The sequence below is a fragment of the Indicator indicator genome, chromosome 11 (assembly GCF_027791375.1).
Source record: "Indicator indicator isolate 239-I01 chromosome 11, UM_Iind_1.1, whole genome shotgun sequence".
In the NCBI taxonomy this organism is placed as follows: Eukaryota; Metazoa; Chordata; class Aves; order Piciformes; family Indicatoridae; genus Indicator; species Indicator indicator.
In genome coordinates this window covers 1,816,362-1,836,180 of record NC_072020.1, presented here as the reverse complement: position 1 = coordinate 1,836,180, position 19,819 = coordinate 1,816,362, and the positions used below count along the sequence as shown (strand labels likewise).

Here is a 19,819-nt window from a genome sequence, read left to right as displayed (position 1 = left end):
TTGTGATAGGACCAGGGCAACGGCTTCAAACTAGAGAAGAGCAGATTTAGATTGAATGTTAGAAACAGGCTCTTTACTATGAGGCTGGTGGAATACTAGAACAGGTTGCCCAGGGAGGTGGTAGAGGCCCCATCCCTGAAGATATTCAAGGTGAGGCTTGACAGGGTTCTGGGCAACCTGATCTAGTGGAGGATGTCCCTGCTGACTGCAGAGGGGGTTGGACTGGATAACCTTTGGAGGTCCCTTCCAACCCAGACCATTCTGTGATTCTGTGAAATACATTGCATGTTGTTCCAGAGAATTCTGACCTGGGGTGCTTACTGCCATTGTTATAGAGGCTTCAGATGAGTTAGTTTTTAAGGCAATCAGAAGGCAGTACTGTACCAAACCCCACATAAATTATCTCTGTGTGTCAGTATTCTTTTAGAAAACCTGCTACATGGTCTTTATGTTTTGACTTGTTTCCTATAATCACAGGGAAATGGCAGGCAAGAAGAAAGAAGTCCAGCTCCAGGTATAAATCCTAATTATTTAAACAATTTTAGAGATTTTTTTTCCCCCTGCCTTTTTGAGATGTAAAAAAAAAAAAAAAAAAGTCAATTCATTTTATTTCAGACCACAATAACCGATCAAACGCAGTGGGATGAAATGTTGCTGACAAAAGGTGTAGTAGGTACTGTTACTACTTTTTGTTTACTTTCTCATGAATTTGGTCATATCTACAGAGGAGCAGCAGTGGGAAAGGAAAGGTCTGCATGGGCTCAGGGAGGCAAAAATCATGTAAATGAAAACCAATATTGGGAAAAGGAATTAAATTAAATTAAAAGGAATATGGCAGAAATATAGCTAATTGGGATTAATCGTCTGAAATAGTTGTTGATCTCAAATGTATTCTAAATGAAAGGAAACTATGATGTATCCACTGAATAAACTGATGTACTCACAATGCATTCATTGACTAGAAGTCAGAAAAATGTATGTGAATGCTTTCCCAGTACTGCTCCCCCACCTTTATGAATATATCTGATGTTGTAAATTCCTCAGGTCAGCTGGTTTTCATTCCATTGCAGTAATAGATGTGTATCAGGCTTGGTGTGGTCCTTGCAAAGCTGTGCAGAGCTTGTTCAGAAAACTGCAGAATGAGTTCAGTGAAGATGATGTGTTGCATTTTGCAGTGGTAAGAATGCACATTCTGTATGGAATATGGTTTACATTTTATTTTAAGTATATCCTTTTTTATCTGTCTGCATACAGAAAGCTTTCACTTTACTGCCCTTATACCAAGCTGATAGAATTTTGGCCTAATTGCTGCCTCTTTTTACATAGATATCCTTTGTTTCAAGGTAGATTAGAAATCATAATAAATATGAAAGGATCTGAAATGGAAATTTGTGGGCTATCAGCTGCCTTTTATGTCCCTTGCTGAGAGTGCAGAAACATCCCAAAGTCAGGCTATACGATTCTGAGTTTTAACTTTCTGCGTTACGGTTTATCACATATAAAATTCTCACATCCTTGAAAAAATGCCATTGCAACTTTTGCCCAAGTATTCCCTTGCATTTCATTTTTAAGAGAGCAAAAATGGGGAATTGAAAAATAAATTATCACACAACTGTAACAGTAAAAATATTCCCCTACACTAGCAGCACAAAATAGCAGGTAGAGATCATATTTAAAGTAGATGAGTTTCTTTCACAGATTGATTTCCTCTGCTGTTGACCAGGCTCATCTTTGTTCATGTTACCGAAAACTTTCAGTTGCCCAATCAAGCATTTTTCCAGAAAATACAGCTATTGTTTATGCAGAAAAGAGCAGGCAGTCATGTTCAGAGGTCATCTCAAATGCTTTCATAGCACTAATCATGTTACAAAGACAATCAACACAGTGAATAATCTCTTCTGTCTTTTCATAATAGGACAAGGGGGAATGGTTTGAAGCTGAGGGGGAGTAGGTTTAGACTGGATTTTAGGAAGTAGTACTTCACTACAAGTGTGGTGAGACTCTGGCATAGGCTGCCCAGGGAGGTTGTGGATGCCTTTTTCCTGGGGATGTTCAAGACCTGTTTGGACAAGGCCTTGAGTGGCCAAGTCTAGTTGAGAGGTGTCCCTGCCCGTGGCAGGGAGGTTGGAGTAGATGATCTCTGAGGTCCTTTCCAACCTGTGCCATCTATGACTGCATGGACCTCTTGATTTATGTATGTTGTTATAACCTACCTTGGAAAGCAGTGTTAAGATGAAATATTTCCCCATGATTAGCTGCTGAAATAGGAAGGGAGGCCAATCCCATGGTACTAAATCAGTTTGTTCATCACCAGTGCCATAAGGACTGCTAATTGCATATAAGACTGCACTTTGAGTGTGTAACACCAGAGTATACAAGACTACAGCTTTCTTGCAGGCAAAAAAGTTTTTATAGACATATATAAAAAGTATCTAATATATATAATAATGTTTATATATATGCTATGTACATACACTTATATAAGTACTCTTCCTCATCTTACTTCAGGCAGAGGCTGACAGCATTCCAACTCTGCAGTCATTTAGGAATACCTGTGAACCTACATTTCTTTTTTGTGTTGTAAGTACATCCCACCAGTTTCTTTTACTGTGCTGCCTACTTTTGCCTGAAATTTAAAATAATGTAAAGCTGTATAAATCATGTCTTTGTATTTTATTGTATGTAGGATCACACAATCAAGCATTGTTTATTTGAGGCTTTTTCCAATGCCCTGAATCTGTGGTTCTGAAGAACATTTTTGTTGTGGCTGCTGAACAAAGAGCCACAGAAGATTTGGGGTAGCCACAGTTTTGGTAATTACTCAGTGAGAAACCCATGCAAGTTTTCCAGGGTTTTCTCACATTAAAATTATATGTGTGGCTACACTGAAACGATTATTTTATGCACACTTTCCCTCAGGGAAAAAGAATTTATATTCCCTGCCACTTTAAGGTCTTTCAGATAAACAAAATTGTTTTTCACACTTGAGCAATCATCAAAATTAATAGTTATTATCTCTCACTAATGTATATGAACAGAGTCTTCTCCTCATTCTCCCCTGCTCACTTAGGAGGTGGTGGGCAAAGAACAATGATACTTTCAAGACACTTTCAGGTTTGAATCTGAATCATGGAATTGTTTTGGTTGGAAGAGACCTTTAAGATCATCAAGATCAACTGTTAACCCAGCACTACCAGGTCACCACTAAACCATACCCCTCAGCACCATGTCTACATGTCTTTTAAATGGTTGCCAACTGAAGCCAGCACTACCTTTGATCACAGGTTCTCTGTGATGCTCCTGAGTGTGGTAGAGCACACAGCAAAATGTGGTGTAAATAAAAGGATAGAAAGTCCAGGTTGTAGAAATTAAGAGCTAATAAATTCCACACTTGCATTTACTTCTGCCTGTACTATTAATGCTGAGCCCAGAGATGAACAGAAAATTAGGTAGAGGAAGAAGAGAGGAAGTTAAAGCAAGAAAGGCTCTTTCTGAACAAGCAGAGGCAGTAGTAGATTTAGTACTCACTTCAGTGGGCATAGGAAATGGTCCTGCTGCTGGAACAAATAGCAAGATACAGTATGTTCCAAACCTCAAGTGAATGTATAAAGTAAGTGGCAAGGACTCATCAAGAGTGTAATTTTCTCTTACAGAATGGTAAAATTATTGCAATAGTGAGAGGTGTAAATGCTCCTCTTATAAGTAAGAAAATAACAGAGCTGGTGCAGGAAGAGAGGGAAATTGAAGCTGGACAGAAGGAACACACCAAGGTACTCACAAAACAGACCCTTAGATATAAAGGAGTATTTTTATTACACTTACATAGCTTCTCTCAATGCCTATCATAGTGGGTTTGGTAATGTTTCAGTTTTGGGTGATTGGTTGTTTTTTTCTTAAAAGTACAGTGTCATGGGGGTTGCTTTCCTTTTTAATTTCTGTTAAATTTCTGTTAAACTTCATCTTAAGATGAAGTTAAATTCACAGACTTACATTTACAGAGTAAGAAATGGAAAGGAGGACAAAATGTCACTAGCACGTAAAGGTTTTAGTCATGGTGTTTTCTTTCAGGCCTGAGTATTTTTCAGCTCTAACTTAGTGCATCACGTGAAACAAATGGAAACATGGCAAATAGTCATGTCTCATTGTTTGCTTTGAGTGAAAATGGAGATCAAAGAACTCTGCTTACAGTAAAAGGCAACTTAGAACAAACCACAGCTCAGTTCAGGAAAATCAAACTAAGCCATGGGCCTTTCTCAGAATTTCTCCCTTTCCAGGATACCAAATATGTTCTTACTTTAAGATAAGTGTCATAAAGTTCTGGTTGCTGTTTGACTGTAACTTTGCACTGGTGGTGTACTTCTGCTCTGTTTGCAATTGGTTTAGGTAGATGAACTTGTTTTCCTAGAGGAGAAATCATCAGAAGAGAGTGTTGAAGAGAATGTACCTGAGGGTAAATATATTTGGCTTTAGAAATGCTAACAGAAAGAAAAAAACAAATGTCTTTTGAGTTGTTTGATCAAGAATTATGTACAGCATTTACAGGTCTTCTTTTGACTTCATAATATGAGAGGCTATGACTGAGGATATCAAACTGAGAAGACTCTTTCTTCTGAAGAAATTAAGATATTGGACTGTCAGTAATATTTTCACCCCTGCCTCCACCTTTGGCAACCTTCATGTCCTTGGCACACAGCAGCAGTGCTATGTGTCAGGGAACCTTCCTGTGTAAAACTAGTGCCTGAAAGTCACTTCTACACAGCCCCTGTGTCAGTGCTGCACTTTAGTTCAAGTGCTGTTTGTTAAACCTTGGATGTTCTACAGGAACAACCAGAGAGGACCGGAAGAGTTCATGTGAAGCACTGGCATGCCTTGTGTCTCAGATTGTTTTTTAATTAACTCTCAGAAGACTGGATTTAAAAAAATAAAGAACAGACTCGCATAAGAGCACCAAAAAAGCACCATCCAGCTTGTGAATCCCATATCTATGATTTATCTCAGGCTTCACATGAACTGGGACTTATATATTTTCTATTCTTGTTATCTGTGGCTGCTGAAGCTTCCGGTGGCTTCATAGAGGCACAGGATTCCATTCAGCAAGGTTGAAATGGAATAAACTCCTCCAGCTTCTCCTTGATCTTACCTTTTTTCCTGTGAGAAGGCATTATATCATAGGCATGGATTAATTTGAGTCTATTCTCCTTTCTCTTGATGCCTTCTTTATTGTATGTTTCAATTGATATAGTCATGACCATTGCTTTAGCCTATTCTTTTTTCTCTCACAAATCCTATGAGGCCTTGTAGCACAGTATTACAAACCCTCTGTATGATCCATTTCTCTGTCTTACTACCCCAAACACCAGTGATTGATCAGGGATGTGGATTCCAGGAATAGCCAAAGATAGTCCTGCACTCAAAGACATGTTTCAAGTGCAGTAGTAATTTAAAGGTTTGGAACCACTGTTCAGTGGTCTCAATGATAAAATGGGAAATTTATTTGGGGAGACCCACTTGCCAATAACTGAAAAATAAATTGCATGTTTGTTTTAATCAGTGTATTAATTGACATTTTTTTTTCCTTTTCCAGAAGAAACAGTTAGATATTCTGTTGGAATCATAAAACCTGATGATGTTTTAGAGGGACATGTAGAAGAAATTAAACGAAAGGTAGACAGAATTTGGAAAGGTTCATTCATCCTGTTTGGTTAAGAGACATAAGATTAAGTAGATCCAAGATTTATGCCCAGGTTTTAGAACAAGACGTATTAATGCTTTTCTGATGAGGATGATAAGAACACAAAAATCTTGACTTGAAATAATATGATGTTCAGATTGGTGTTACTGCTTCAATATTTTACGACAGTAGATGAGGGATGGCGTTAGTTTGTACTGTGCTGATCAGTGGCATGAACTCTGCAAACAGAAAAGTGCCCTTCTGCCACATTTGCAATAGAAATGAGAACTGGAGACAGTGGTGGTGAAGTTAATTCTTTAGATTTACAATAACCTATGATTTTGTATATATCCATTTTCAAATGCTGCTGAGTAATAACTAAATAATTGCAGATTAGAGGTGCAGGATTTCGCATTGAAGCAGCAGAGGAGAAAATGCTAACTGACGAACAAATCAGAGTCTTCTATGCCCAGAAAAAAGACCAGGTAAAACCAAACTGAAAATCTGAACAAAATGAAGAAGTAAAACATTGTTGTAGTTATCTGTGTGTGCAGATCTTGTATGTTTTCAGTATGCTGAGGAACTGAATTAATATAGAATTAGTAGGTAGGGGAAAAAAATAGAGAGGTATCACTCTTTTCTTACTTACTCATCCAAATGTATGGCTTGGTAGCACTCTAACATTCCAACTGAGTTATACTGAAGTCCACCAAAAGATTTTGAAGTTCTTCCTGTTATCAAGAATGTGTAAGAGTTTTAGTTGTGACTCTAAATACAGACTGAAATGTAGCATAAACCCAAAAGTAACTGTCATCTATATGATAGTATGCATCAAATAGATCCAGAGATTGTGTGTATTGCAACTTTTCCTCTTTTATCACAGGATAGTAAAAGGAATAAGCAGGGGCACAGGCAAAAAGAGAGCATCTCCATTGAAATTTATTTTTCTGCCCTTGTTCTGTATTAGAGGGAAACAAATAGTTAAGGACCGACAGAAAGTTCAAGAAAACAATGAAATCATGCTGGTCATCATTAAATGACAGTGGTCTAGCAACCAGCATTTGGATATTTTAAGTGCTTTGGCAATATGACACTGAAAGTTGACTCTACAGAAGGATCTGAATCTGTTCAGCAAATATTTCTACCTCCTTCTGTTTAAGATCTGCATAAGACAGCGGTTGGAATTCTATGCAGACAATTAATTTGATGTTATTAGTGACACTAATGGAAGGGATCAATGAAACGATTGGCATAATCAAACCAAGAAGCTGGGAAAGTGTTCTTGCAGCATTCCAAATGAGAGTGAGGCAAGATGATTCCTACTGAAGACAGAGAATGTGGAAATCTGCTAGTAATCACCAGGTGGCTGCACTGTGGTTTAGAAAGGAAGTAACAGGGAAAGCTCATAAGGAAGTGAAGAGCTTGGTTTTGGCAAAGCCAGGATTTGTGTTCAAAACCCAGGACTTGAGTTTATACAAAGTTTCGAAACAGAGGTGAAAATAAGTCGTCTTTATGGGAAAAAAATTAAAACCAACAGCTTCCAAAGTTATTGTCTGATGAAAATATCTAAGACTGCAGGTTGAAACTGAAGGAGTTAAAAACACAACAAATTGGTTTAGTTAATTTTGGTTTGGACATTTTATAATTTTGTTGTCTCAAATGATTGATTAAAAGAATTCCCAAACAATTTGACAGGTCTTTGAATAACGTAGGATAATGCAATTTTAGAAGAGAAATTGATGAGTTCCTTTATCACAGATGGCCATCTCATTTCTGATTATAAACTCAGATTTCTTGCAATTCATATGGAAAACATCTGTTTCTTAGCCCGATTTTGAGGACTTTGTTCAGTTCATGCTGAGTGGACCATGCCACATTCTGGCAATCACAAAAAAAAAAGCAAGTGGTGCTATTCCTCACTGGAAAGAACTAGATGAACCAAGTGAGAGTGTGCCTGATGAGCCCAAAGCTGAGAGTCCAGACAGGTAAGTACCAGTGAAAACCTGCACAGGTGATGTGGTTAACATATTCAGAGCTCACCCTATACCAAGGTACATTCTCAGGTGCCCATTTTCATAGGGTCCAGGGAGTAGGCAGGCATGGTCCTTCATAAGACCACCAAAGAGATGCATCTGTAGTTCCTGTGGGAACCTAGAAACTCCATGCTTCCCAGACAAAGGCGACAAGCACAGGACACTGACCTCTTGCTGCTTCTGAACCACTCTTGAATGGGTTGGCAGACAAATGGGAACAGTGCCACACTTCAAAGCTTGTGCAATTCCACTTCATACTAGCTCACCACCATCATTGCCCAACTAAGCATTGCACTCTGTCCATATTTACTCTTGTGTCTGCTGGAAAAGTGTAGATGTGGCCCAAGGGAGTCCAAGGGACACCTGAAGTATGCTAAGCTCCCTTCCAACCCCTAACATTCTGTGATTCTGTGATCAGAGGGCTGGAGCACCTCTCCTATGAAGACAGGCTGAGAGAGTTAGGGTTGTTCAGTTTGGAGAAGAGAAGGCTCTGAGGAGACCTTATTGTGGCCTTCCATTATCTGAAGGGGGCTACAGGAAAGCTGCTGAGGGACTTTTTAGGGTGTTGGGTAATGATAGGTATAGGGGAATGGATCCAAGCTAGAGGAAGGGAAATTTAGATTAGATGTTAGGAAGAAGTTCTTCACCACAAGGGTGGTGAGACACTGGAACAGGCTGCCCAGGGAGGTGGTGAAAACCTCATCACTGGAATTATTCAAGGCCAGGCTGGATGTGGCTCTGGGAAACCTGCTGTAGTGTGAGGTGTCCCTGCCCATGGCAGGGGGATTGGAACTGGATGATCCTTGAGGCCCCTTCCAACCCTGATAATTCTGTGATTCTGTGAATAAGCTAGAGGAGGATTAGAAAAGCTGCACGACTGAGATTTCTCCTTCATAGCACAGGACAAGGCACTTTTGGAGAAGATTAATAATACTCTTCTCAGAAACATTGCTTTAGTCATGAATTTAATAAAAACTTAGTTCTATTCTTATGCTTCACTAAGCTTGAAGAAAGTGCATCTTCAAGAAGACAACTGTTAACACAACACATGCAGTGACTTCAGTATTGTGTTTCATTAGGCTGAAAGAAGCAGAGAGCATACTAAATATTTGTGATGTGCAAGACAGCATAGAAGATGCCAGCAGACAACTTGCCTTCTTTTTCCCAAATTTTGATGCAAAGAAGGCAGACCACAAAGTTGAAAGGACTTTGGCCTTAATTAGACCTTGTCTCTTAAAGGAAAGACGAAGTAAGTGTCAATAACTACATTTTCTACCTAAGATCTCATATTTTAAATTATAAAAATTTGATTCTATTAATAAAATGCTCTTAGGTTGTGTTGTTTCCCCAGCATTAAGTCAAGAGCAATCCTTGTGAGAAAAAAGTTGCATGGTTAATGATTTTGATCTATTGAGAATGCAAATGTCAAGACTTTTATTGCTTGGGATGCTTTCTCTTCAAGAACATCTTTAGGTTTGGTATTTGGATGGAATGGTTCTAGAATTGCAGAATCAAAGAGTGGTAGGTGAATATCCACCTATTCAAAATCCTTAGACCTTCTTTTGATGATAGGAACACATCTCATACTTCTCAATCAGCAATTCCTACTGAGATTCCCAAACACTGGAATGGTCTGCCCAGAGCAGTGCTGGAGTCACCATCCCTGGAGGTGTTTAAGCAGTGTGTGGAGCTGGCACTTAGGGACATGGTTTGGTGTTGACCCTTCAGTGCTGGGTCAAAAGTTGGACTGGATGAGCTTGGAGGTCTCTTCCAACTGAATGTTTCCTGTGATTCTGATTCTGTGTTTCTGAAGTGAGAGAAAGCATTAGGGAGGTGATCATCATGAGTGTCCAGGCAGCTACTGAAGCCCTCTAGAAGTTGCTTGAAATTAGTTTTCTGTTCTTCAGTTAGGAAATTAATTCACCTGTAAAAAAAAACCAAAAGCAACATTACGATTGGGAAGTCCATGTGATTTCTTCACAAGTGTGCACATTAATGACTGGATGGCAACTTAGAATTATTTCGATATATTCAACAGATTCTATCATACAAAGAATAAAGGATGATGGCTTTGAAATAGCAATGCAGAAAGAAATAATGCTAACTGAAGAGCAAACACGTGAGTTTTATAAAGAGCACGTAGACCAAGACTACTTCCCAGTCCTTCTAGAGCAAATGACCAGGTACACTGAGTGAAAAGGGACACTGGGGATCTGTAAAGATGACTGACATTTTCATAATGAATACATGGCTACAAGACACCCATGTACCTGGGGGGTTAGTAAAACTCAAATCAGGATCAGATAGCTGCAGATAATGAGATCATTCCCAAGCAGAGCAGATAAATAGATAGAGGGGTTTTAGATGTGTATGTATGATGTTGAAGTCAGTGGTCAGCTTCATTGCTTTGGGTGACACCAGTTGTGCTCTGCTCTGGAAGCTGCATTGAGATTGTCTGTGGGAGAGCTCTGAAATCCTCATCCAGGCTGTCTGCTGGATTTCTTGGGGAGGAAAAAGAAATCATGTTTCCATAGTGCCTTCATATGAAGCTGGGATATCGCTGGGAGGAAAACTTAGGAGTTGATTAACATTTTTCTATCTAATAGCAAAGACATTCCTCAATTCTGTGACATTCTTGCTGTTGTGCTAACATTCAGTACCACCAAAATTTAAATCCCTGTCTAAGCCCCATATGTTTTTTTTCAGTCTGTAGCTGTTCAAACACATGGGTTTTAAAGTCCTCTAATACTAGATCTTGTTTTCCTAGCCTGGATTATAAAACTTCCAATTACCTTTACAAATTGCAGAGCATTTTGTGGGGGTTTTGTTGTTGTTTTGGGTTTTTTTAATGCCATTTTTCCCATTTTACAGTGGTCCAACTCTTGTACTTGCTCTAACACGAGAAAATGCTGTAGCACACTGGAGAGATTTATTAGGCCCAAAGACTGTTGAAGAGGCTAAGAAGGAAAATCCAGAGAGGTAATACTTCAGCCAGTATCACTCACAGCTTTCAATTTGTATTCACATTCCTCATCTGGATGCATACCACATTCCAACTGGTGTAACTACAGTGCCATCATCTGGGAACACAGACATATTTCTGCAGGTTGCTAGACTTGGAAGAAATTATGTAGTACACATAGAAACTATATGCACTGTTTGGAGAAATAATGGCTGCTAAACATGATGAAAAGCTGAGTTTAAAAAAGGGTATTGAGATGAAAGGTGATCTCTTGAGTCAGAGAAAAAAAAATGTGTCTTACTTTGCTCTGCTCTGGTAAGACCTCACCTGTACTGCAGCCAGCTCTGGAGCCCTCAGCACGGGAAGGACGTGGATCTGATGGAGCAGGTCCAGAGAAAGGCCACAAAAATGATCAGGGGGTTGGAGCACCTCTGCTATGAGGGCAGGCTGAGGGAGCTGGGGGTGTTCAGCCTGGAGAAGGCTCCAGGGAAACCCAATAGCAGCTTGCCAGGACCTGAAGGATGCCTGCAAGAAGGCTTCAGAGAGACTGTTTACAAAGGCCTGTAGGGATAGAATGAGGGCAAATGGTTTGGAACTAGAGAAGAGCAGATTTAGATTGGATGTTAGGAACAAGTTCTTTACCATGAGAGTGGTGGAACACTGGAGCAGGTTGCCTAGGGAGATAGTTGAGGTCCCATCTCTGGAGATACCCCAGGTCAGGCTCAACAAGGCTCTGCACTACCTGATCTAGTGGAGCATGTACCTGTTGACTGCAGGGTGGTTGGACTAGATGACCTTTGGAGGTCTCTTCCAACCCAAACCATTCTATGACTGAATGATTAATTTTTCCCTTGACATAGCACAACTATTCTCTAGGCTAAATGTCTCTTTTCTCAGCCTAATGCATCAGTAGAATATTTTATGTGTGACTAAGTTTCTCCTACATCTTTTCTAAATGAAGACCTTATTTTCATCTGCTTATCATAATGTGCTAAGCAATTGCTGGGATATCTTACCTGTTGTTGACAGAATTGCTGTTTCATTAAGAAAGAACTGTAATTATGTTGGAAATAGAAGGAGATGAGAGCAGGGGGGAAGGTGTTCACATTTCAGGCACTTAGTTAAAAAGTTGATTATTGTTTTTGTAGACAAAGAAGGCTTCCTTTTCCTACAGTGGGATCATTTATCAGATCAACACTACCTTCTACTCTCTGGGTGAAGGTCAGCCAACGCTGACTCCCTAATTGCTATTCCTCTCAGTAACTTCACTCTATTAATGACTCTTAGTTTGCGAGCCATGTATGCAGTGGAGAATGTACCTATTAGTCAGCTGCATGGCAGTTCTACACCTCATGAAGCTCAGAAGGAACTGCAGTTCTTCTTCCCTCAGGAGCATACTCTGGCACTAATCAAACCTGATGCTGCTAGAGAGCACAAAGGTAAGTGGTCTAGAAAGTATGGCCTGTGATGTGATTTCTGCAAAATCTTAGCAGTGTGAATGGCAGAATTTCGTGTCAGATACCTTCTTTTTATTCTCTGAAATCATTTTCCATGCAGGGGAATACTTACAGGTCTTATTGAGGTCTCAGATATGGCATTTCCTTTGCTCTTCCCAAGAATAGTAGTGAATTGAAGTGAGAGAGTTCCTAGCTAAGTTAAACTGTGTAAAAGCCAGACACTTGTGCAGCCTAACTGCCCAGTAGCCTCCTAAGTCAAAGGAGAGAGTCTTCCCAAATTCATGAACCAGGTATCTCTATTGGCTCAGAAGGGATCATTGCTCAATTAGATGCATTCCCATCCTTGGTTTAACTTGCCATTTAGACAAAGAGAATGAGAAGGAAAGGTCAAAGCAGAAAGAACACTGTGTACAGTTTGGAATCTTACCTGAAAGATTTTTGCTGCTGCTGTTTCCAAACCCTACATCCACAGCCTCTTCTGGGCATTCTTCCTTCCTGCCCTAACAAATTCCAATAATCTTTCTAATGTTAATTTATCACTAAATTTTGTGAGTCTTTCTTCCCCTCCTCTATCAAGCCACACTGATTTTAACAGGCCAGCTGATGTGTGGTAGAACATTTCAGCTACAGTCCACATTCTGCCCAGTGTAAGAAACAGTAGTGAATGCTACTGGTAAAGTTATACCAGTCCTGGTATGGTTATACCAGTCTGGGTTGGTCACCTGCACAGGGACAGATTAATACAATGACAATGAGTTCTGTGTATTTTAGAAGATTCTTGAAGTGTTTGTTATATTCTCCATGACTGTTAAATATTTGAAGTAGAATTTTAATAGATATTGGTGATTTTAAAATTTATTTATTATTTTTTAAAGCATCTAGTTTTATTTGAAACTTAAAGTTTGGGTGGGTTTTTTCAATGAAGAACAAGTTTGCTTGTTATTCTCCTAGATGACATCATGCAAAAAGTGAAAGATGCTGGATTTACCATCTCAAAGATTAAAGAACAAGCCTTAACTCGTGAAATGGCTGCACAGTTTTATAAGGATCATGAAGGAAAACCCTTTTTTGAGCAGCTAGTCAACTATATGACTGAGTAAGTGCCTTGTTATGAAGCAAACTTTGAATTTACAGTGCTAACAAAACATGCTGCACCCAGAACAGGCTAAAGATTTTATACTCTCATTCTTCTTGGCAGGTTGAGTGGCTTCTAGCCTGGAATGTTCTTCCTTTCAAAAGGAAGATTTAAAATTTTTTCCAAAGTTAGGGATAGTGACCATTATTTAAGGACTTTTTTTTTTTCCTCCAAAAGCCCAATTTAAAATTCTTTCCAAACTTAGGGATGGTGACCTTTATTTAGGACTTTTTTTTTTTCCCTCCCAAAGCCCAAATTCTGAAGGAATCCTTGTTCTACCCGTGTAGGACAAATCTCTTTCTCATAATATTGTTAGTATAGCTGTTGATAAAACACTGTGTATTAGCTCTGGGCAACCTGATCAAGTTGAGGATGCCCCTGCTTACTGCAGAGGGGGGTTGGACAAGATGACCTTTGGAGGTCCCTTCCAACCCAGACCGTTCTATGATTCTGTGATCTTGCTTCAGAAACTATGGGGACAAAAGAGTCCAAATCCACATAGCTGATCCATTAAAATCCTTTTGGCTTTCAAACACAGGATATTGTCTTAAAACACAAACCAAAACAAAACACCAGAAAAACCACTCAGAAACAAAGTTTAAAATATAAACAGTTTAATAAAATTCAGGCAGCATAATGCTTATCACAACCCTTCATGATCAGTCTGCACCTTGGGACAGTGTGAGAGCTTCCTTGTATTGATTTCCTTGTATTGATCACAGCCTTGTGAGGAGAGGCTGAGGGAGCTGGAGGTGTTTAGCCTGGAGAAGAGGAGGCTCAGGGGAAACCTCATTGCTCTCTACAACTACCTGAAGGGAGGCTGTAGCCAGGTGGGGGCTGGGCTCTTCTCCCAGGCAAGCAGCAGCAGAACAAGAGGACACAGTCTCAAGCTGTGCCAGGGGAGGTTTAGGCTGGATGTGAGGAAGAAATTCTTCCCAGAAAGAGAGATTGGCCATTGGAATGTGCTGCCCAGGGAGGTGGTGGAGTCACCATCTCTGGAAGTGTTTGAAAGAAGACTGCATGAGGCACTCGGTGCAATGGTTTAGTTGATGAGATGGTGTTGGGTGAGAGGTTGGGCTTGATGATCTTGAAGGTCTTTTCCAACCTGGTTGATTCTGTGATTCTGTGATTTCACAGGGGTCCGTCAGTGGTAATGATCTTGACGAAGGAAAATGCTGTTGAAGAGTGGAGGAATCTAATGGGTCCAACAGACCCAGAAGTGGCAAAAGAGAACTTTCCTGAATCCATTCGAGCTCGCTTTGCTCGGGATATTTTGTCCAATGCTGTTCATGGATCGTCTACTCAAGAGCACGCCCTGAAAAGCATTGAGTGCGTATTTGGAGAGCTTGATATAGACTGAACAACTAAGTGCCACCTCTGAAATGTGATATTCATGTCATTAGAGGGATTTATCCACCCATTTATCCACCTATTTAAGATCCTATACACACACACACACACACATGTCCCTCCAAGCTCCATCCATTTTTTTTTTATCAGCTTTGCCATATTGCAAAGCATGTCCATGTAACAAGTAGTAGCTGCTACAAGGTTGATAGGAGTAATGATTGCTTTATGTATGCTTAGGAGATAGTTTTTCTTTTATCATTCTAGCAGATTTTTTGCCTTTCTGATATTTCTAGGAGTCTAAGGTGTTTTGTATATAATTACCTTAAAAAACAGGGTCAAGGAAGGTCATTAAAACACTGCTAATGACAAGTCTACTGTGATGTGGATTGAGTCTTCCAGCTCAGGGAGCGTGCAAAGGAGAAATGCTGAAAGGTCATGGAGGCACAGCTACAACATTGTCAGGGAGCAGCAGTGAGTTTGGGAATGCTCCACAAGGGAGAAGGGGCCAGAAGCCATGCTGTGTCCTCACCAGACCAGCATCCATGCAGGACTGAGTAGCCTTGTCCATCAGCAATCTTATGTAAAGCAAATAATGAACCAGATATAGAACAGGGTCCCAGTCAGGAACAACAGGCCAGAGGGCCAAAGACAGGTATTCCTGAAACAGGAAAGGATTAAGCCCTAGTGTGAGGCTAAATCCAGCTCCTGGGCCTGTTGGCCAACAGTATGGGTTTGCATCCCACTTGGAAACTGCCCAGAGCTCTTAAGGCCTATTGGTTCCCTCAGGTCCTGAAAAGCATTTGCATTGTTTATTTATCCTTTCCCTAAACATCTTCTAGCACTCACAGGCAGGATAATCCTACTCACAGGTAGGATAATAAACTAGAAGCTGCTTTCCACTCCATCTACTCAATTCAGATATATCAGATGCAGTAAAACAAAGACAGCTCTTACATGAGAGCTACTCTTGACATCTACCTTCCTGCCAAACTGGTGAATTTCTGTCCTGTTTGAGTCTAATTTGGCTGGGCTTTGTAAAGAACACAAAAATTCTTTTGTAGCTAATACATTCTCACTTTTGCTGTCCAAGTCTGTTGGAAGCTGAGGTATTAAAGAATGACATTCAATTAGTTTACTTAATGGTATTGATAATAAGTGTAAAGTCCAGAGTCTTTCTCTCGTGGTTTTTTGTTGTTCTTGTTCCTATTTATTTAATACAACCAGTTGTTATAAAGAGCTTCCTGACAAATATTGCTGCTGTGGTGGGGCATTTGTTATTGTAGACATTGCTCCAGTAGAAGTTGGACTGAGCGTTCTCCTGGTGGCCTGTTTTCACCTACAGTTGCTTTACTGCCATAAACTTGACTGGAGGCTAGCTAGCCTGGAGGAAGTTGTGATTAGTGAAGAATTTACATGTCACCTTGGTGAAGTGAGTTCTGAGAAGCATATTCAGAAGGGCTGTATGTTCTTTGGCTTGTCTTTTACTTCAAAAACCCATTAAAAGTGTTCTTTCTGGCAGTATTTCAGCACTCTGAGTATTCTGGGTGAAGCAGTCTTAGAAAAGGCCTGAGTAGGGCAATTTCAGACACCTCAGCTCATTTCCTGAGATCTTTGCTGCCTTCTCTACCAGTGGGGCAAATCCAGTGTTGAAAGTTTAGATGGGATTATTTCTTGCCAGCAGCAGAAATACCCAAAAAAGGCAAAATGTCTTTGTCTTGTGAAACTTCTGATGGAAGTTGACAAGCAAATAGTTTGATAGGCACCATACACAGGTTTGGAATGCTCTGGGTCACTTATTGCCTTTATTGTGGTCTTAGAAATTTCAGTTAGCTGTAGGAGAACAGTAGCCTAAGTGTGATATGATTTTATATCCTGAGTTATCACTTGTTTAACCATTCCTCATCCTCCACTGCATCACTCTTAATCAATATAGATTTCCTTCAGTTTGGTTTAACTATTAGATGTTGAAGGCTTCACATGTTCATGTGCATTTGTTATGACCCCTGCTTGGTGCTTGGCTTAAAGTGATCCAGTAGCTAACATGGAAATGCATAAATCTAGGACAGTGTTTCTTCCTGTGGCACAAATATCCAAACCCAATTTGAAATGTGGGAACATCCAACTTATTAATGTTTCTTCTCCTAAATATGTCCTTGCCCTTAGTGTCTTTTAGCAGCTTGGGAAAGGAGGAATTTAAGAGATACATTTCAAGACAATAAAAATCTGTTTCAGTCAGCTGGTGAAGGGATCCAGATTCATGAAGGTTTTGTATCTTTGAGCTACAGCCTGTTGCACAATGTCAAAATATTGAACATTCAAAACCATGGTCATTGAAAACCTGCCAATATTTTAAAATATTACTTTGTCTTATTGAAGGTTTAGCTCAACATTTAGGTATTTTACACACACTTGAGGCTGTCATCCACTCGTCTTCCTCTTACTGTGACATAGACATGGATGTAACTTCCAAGAATGTGAGCACTCCTAGTGGGACCAGCAAGCATTTGCACTTACAGAGGTAGGAGGATTCTGCTCCAGCAAACTCCTTGAGTATCACAGATGAAAATCTTGCAGTTAAATTGACAGAACTCCTCTGCCTTCAAATCTGGCTCTGTCCTTTTCCCCATAGCTAAAGGCCAGATCAAGAGAGAATGTGACCTTCATGACCGTTTATTTATAAAGTATCTCGTGGTTCGGCGTCGAATTAACTGGGGCAGTGATGTGAGGAAAATTCTTCCAACACTAACAAAAGATAACATAATTATTCCTCTGATTTCTGTCCCAGCAGAGAGGAATAGAACCACAGGGCCATGTTTATTTGTACAACAGACCACGTATTTCCTTGTTTAGGAACTTTAAAGAAATCATAATCGGACACTAAGTCTATATTAAAGATGTGTTTTGGTTTAGAATGGTAAACAAACCAGTTCTAAATCTCAAAATCCTGTTCAAGAAAGATTAGTGTGTCTGATTGTAATGAGTATTTGTAGGGACTTACTGCATAATAAAATAAGAGAAGTGGGGGAAAAGCTTTTTCCCTGCCAAGAAGATGGAGTCAATCAGCTTGTGGGTGTGTACCACTGTGGTGGTTTGCCTTTGCTCTGACTGCTGAACAAGATACACACATGGGCAGGTCAGACCTTGCACATCTCTGTTCCCTTTATCTACAGTTCTTTGTGAGTGAATGCTGAAGTTTTCTGATTGCCTTGCTCAGAGGACAAACAATGATGTGCTCTGAGTATCTACAAACCAGAGTTTGCAACCAGAAGGAATCCATACTTAGGGTCTGTTTGGGGCACCTCCCCACCACTCTGATGCATACATTACCCTTCTCTCTGTAAGACAGACTGACATATTTGAGGTGCTTGTGGGGTTTGATCTTAATATTATCATCCAGATCTAGAAAGGAGTATGTCCTCCTATCCAGATGCTTCCCTCTGTGCTTATTATGCTATACTGGTTCATCCACAAGCCTTCTGCCAGCAACAACCAAAGCCAGCCCAATATTGATTGCCTGAAGCCCCTGAATTTACTGCATAGCAAACAAAGTTCAAAGTTCTGTCTCACCTTCCAATAAGGCTGATGGCTACTTTCAGAGATGTGACAGGAAATACAGAGCCAGCAGTTGAAGTTAAATGTAGTTTTTCCATAGAGCCTTGACTAGCTCTAATTAGAAGTTGTGGACCTCTATAGAAATGAGTAACTTGCAAGCTATTGGTTTCTTCCTGTAAATGGGAACAATTTTGAGTGTTTGACCCCCTATTGACAGGTTTATATTTGTTCTGAAAATTAATAATTAGAGCTGATGTGGTTTACCAGAAAAATCTGGTTGAGTAAACATCTTTAGCTGTGCATTTAGATTCAACTGCTAAGCACAACCAAAAAAAAAAAAAAGTGTGTTGGTTGTGCATAATTGGAGTCAATATTTTTTCAGGTTTCATTCATTTGGAATCTAAGCTACAATGCTGCATAAAACACTTAAAGAGCTGTTTGAGTATTTTGGACTGGAAAAATCTTTTTATTTGTACAGGAAGTATTTCTCAGTTATATGCAGTGATTGGACAAAAGTACAAAGTCACCACCACGCTGAATTGATTTCAAGTGACCAGGTCATTCAGGTCTTGGTGGAGGGCCATTGATGTTTTGGGTTTGTTTTTGCTTTTTTTTTTTCCAAAATGTGTTTCATAAAAGAGTTTTGATTTACATTTAGAGTGAGCTTCTAAAAGGGTGCCAATTATTCCCAATTAGAATAAATATTTTTTCAGGTTTCAATCTTTTGGACCTGAGGGTAGAACATTCAGTGAAGATATTCAACAGCACCTCTTACCAAATTGTGCACATGTGTGTGGGAGGTAGTAAGAAACACACCAGAACCATCTGCTGGGTGTTCCAGGCAGGTTTTATTTTGTATGAAGGAAATGCCAAGCCCCTCAGTAGGAAGACAACTGTATCTGAGAAAAAAAAACATTTAATACTTCAAACTTTGGCCTGTTTGGTTTTCAGCTGTAAACAGGTACAGTAATTACTTTCCTCCAGCAGCAAGCTCTTTGCCCTCTCTGCTAGAGCAAGGTTTCCTGACTGCAGTGCTGGGAGGTACCAACACAGCAGTGATCACACCTGGCCAGGGATGTGCACCAGGCGAGGTGAGCAGAAAGAGGAAGGGAACAGAAGTGTGAGCAAGCTAAGTGGGGAGCTGGGAGGATGCATTCACCTGCTCCAAGAGCCACTGCTGCTCCAACATCTGCTTCACACCTTCACAAGTGATGGGCAGAGGGCTGGAGGGCAGGGATGTCACGGTTCTGCATTCAGCTGGCACTTGATGTCACAGAGAGTTAACCATCGTAAGGGATTTTCAAAATGGAGTGACTTCTCTTAGTGTTGAATTGGGCAGGAAAACACAGATTTGGGAAAACACACGACCTAACTGATCCATCCTCCCTGTCTGCACATCTGCTCTTTGTAACACGAGTTTTTTGTTCTATTGCCTTTCTGCCTTCTGCATTTTTGCCACATCAGAATGAAAGTCAGCATAAAGGACCCATTAAAATGTCAAGGACCTTGGAAACTTCTGGTTTGGTGCATCAACGTTTATTCCAACTTACTGGAACCCCCACAGTCCAATGACAGTAACTTACAGAAGGAATGGTGACAAATCTCTGTACAAAAGAATCTTTACATTTTTTTCTGCTTTAAAACAAAACAAACCCCCAA

The 19,819-nt window shown here is 40.0% G+C and overlaps 1 protein-coding gene across 1 annotated transcript; it reads left to right on the top strand.

The window, feature by feature from the left end:
* The first annotated feature begins 481 nt into the window (after nucleotides 1-481).
* On the top strand, nucleotides 482-14,618 carry NME8 (NME/NM23 family member 8). Its single transcript, XM_054384977.1, has 15 exons — nucleotides 482-514; nucleotides 616-673; nucleotides 1,071-1,177; nucleotides 2,509-2,580; nucleotides 3,654-3,770; nucleotides 4,384-4,450; nucleotides 5,585-5,664; nucleotides 6,064-6,156; nucleotides 7,499-7,656; nucleotides 8,784-8,953; nucleotides 9,743-9,887; nucleotides 10,576-10,683; nucleotides 11,954-12,105; nucleotides 13,075-13,219; nucleotides 14,396-14,618. Exons 1-15 carry the CDS (start codon nucleotides 482-484, stop codon nucleotides 14,616-14,618), a joined length of 1,728 nt encoding a protein of 575 aa, XP_054240952.1.
* Nucleotides 14,619-19,819: the final 5,201 nt, after the last annotated feature.

Bases quoted from the DNA above. Each gene is read 5' to 3' on its own strand.
- NME8 (XM_054384977.1), top strand. From the start codon at position 482: ATGGCAGGCAAGAAGAAAGAAGTCCAGCTCCAG. The intron at 1,178-2,508 runs GTAAGAATGCAC...ATCTTACTTCAG, and splicing joins ATGTGTTGCATTTTGCAGTG to GCAGAGGCTGACAGCATTCC. The intron at 9,888-10,575 runs GTACACTGAGTG...CCCATTTTACAG, and splicing joins CTTCTAGAGCAAATGACCAG to TGGTCCAACTCTTGTACTTG.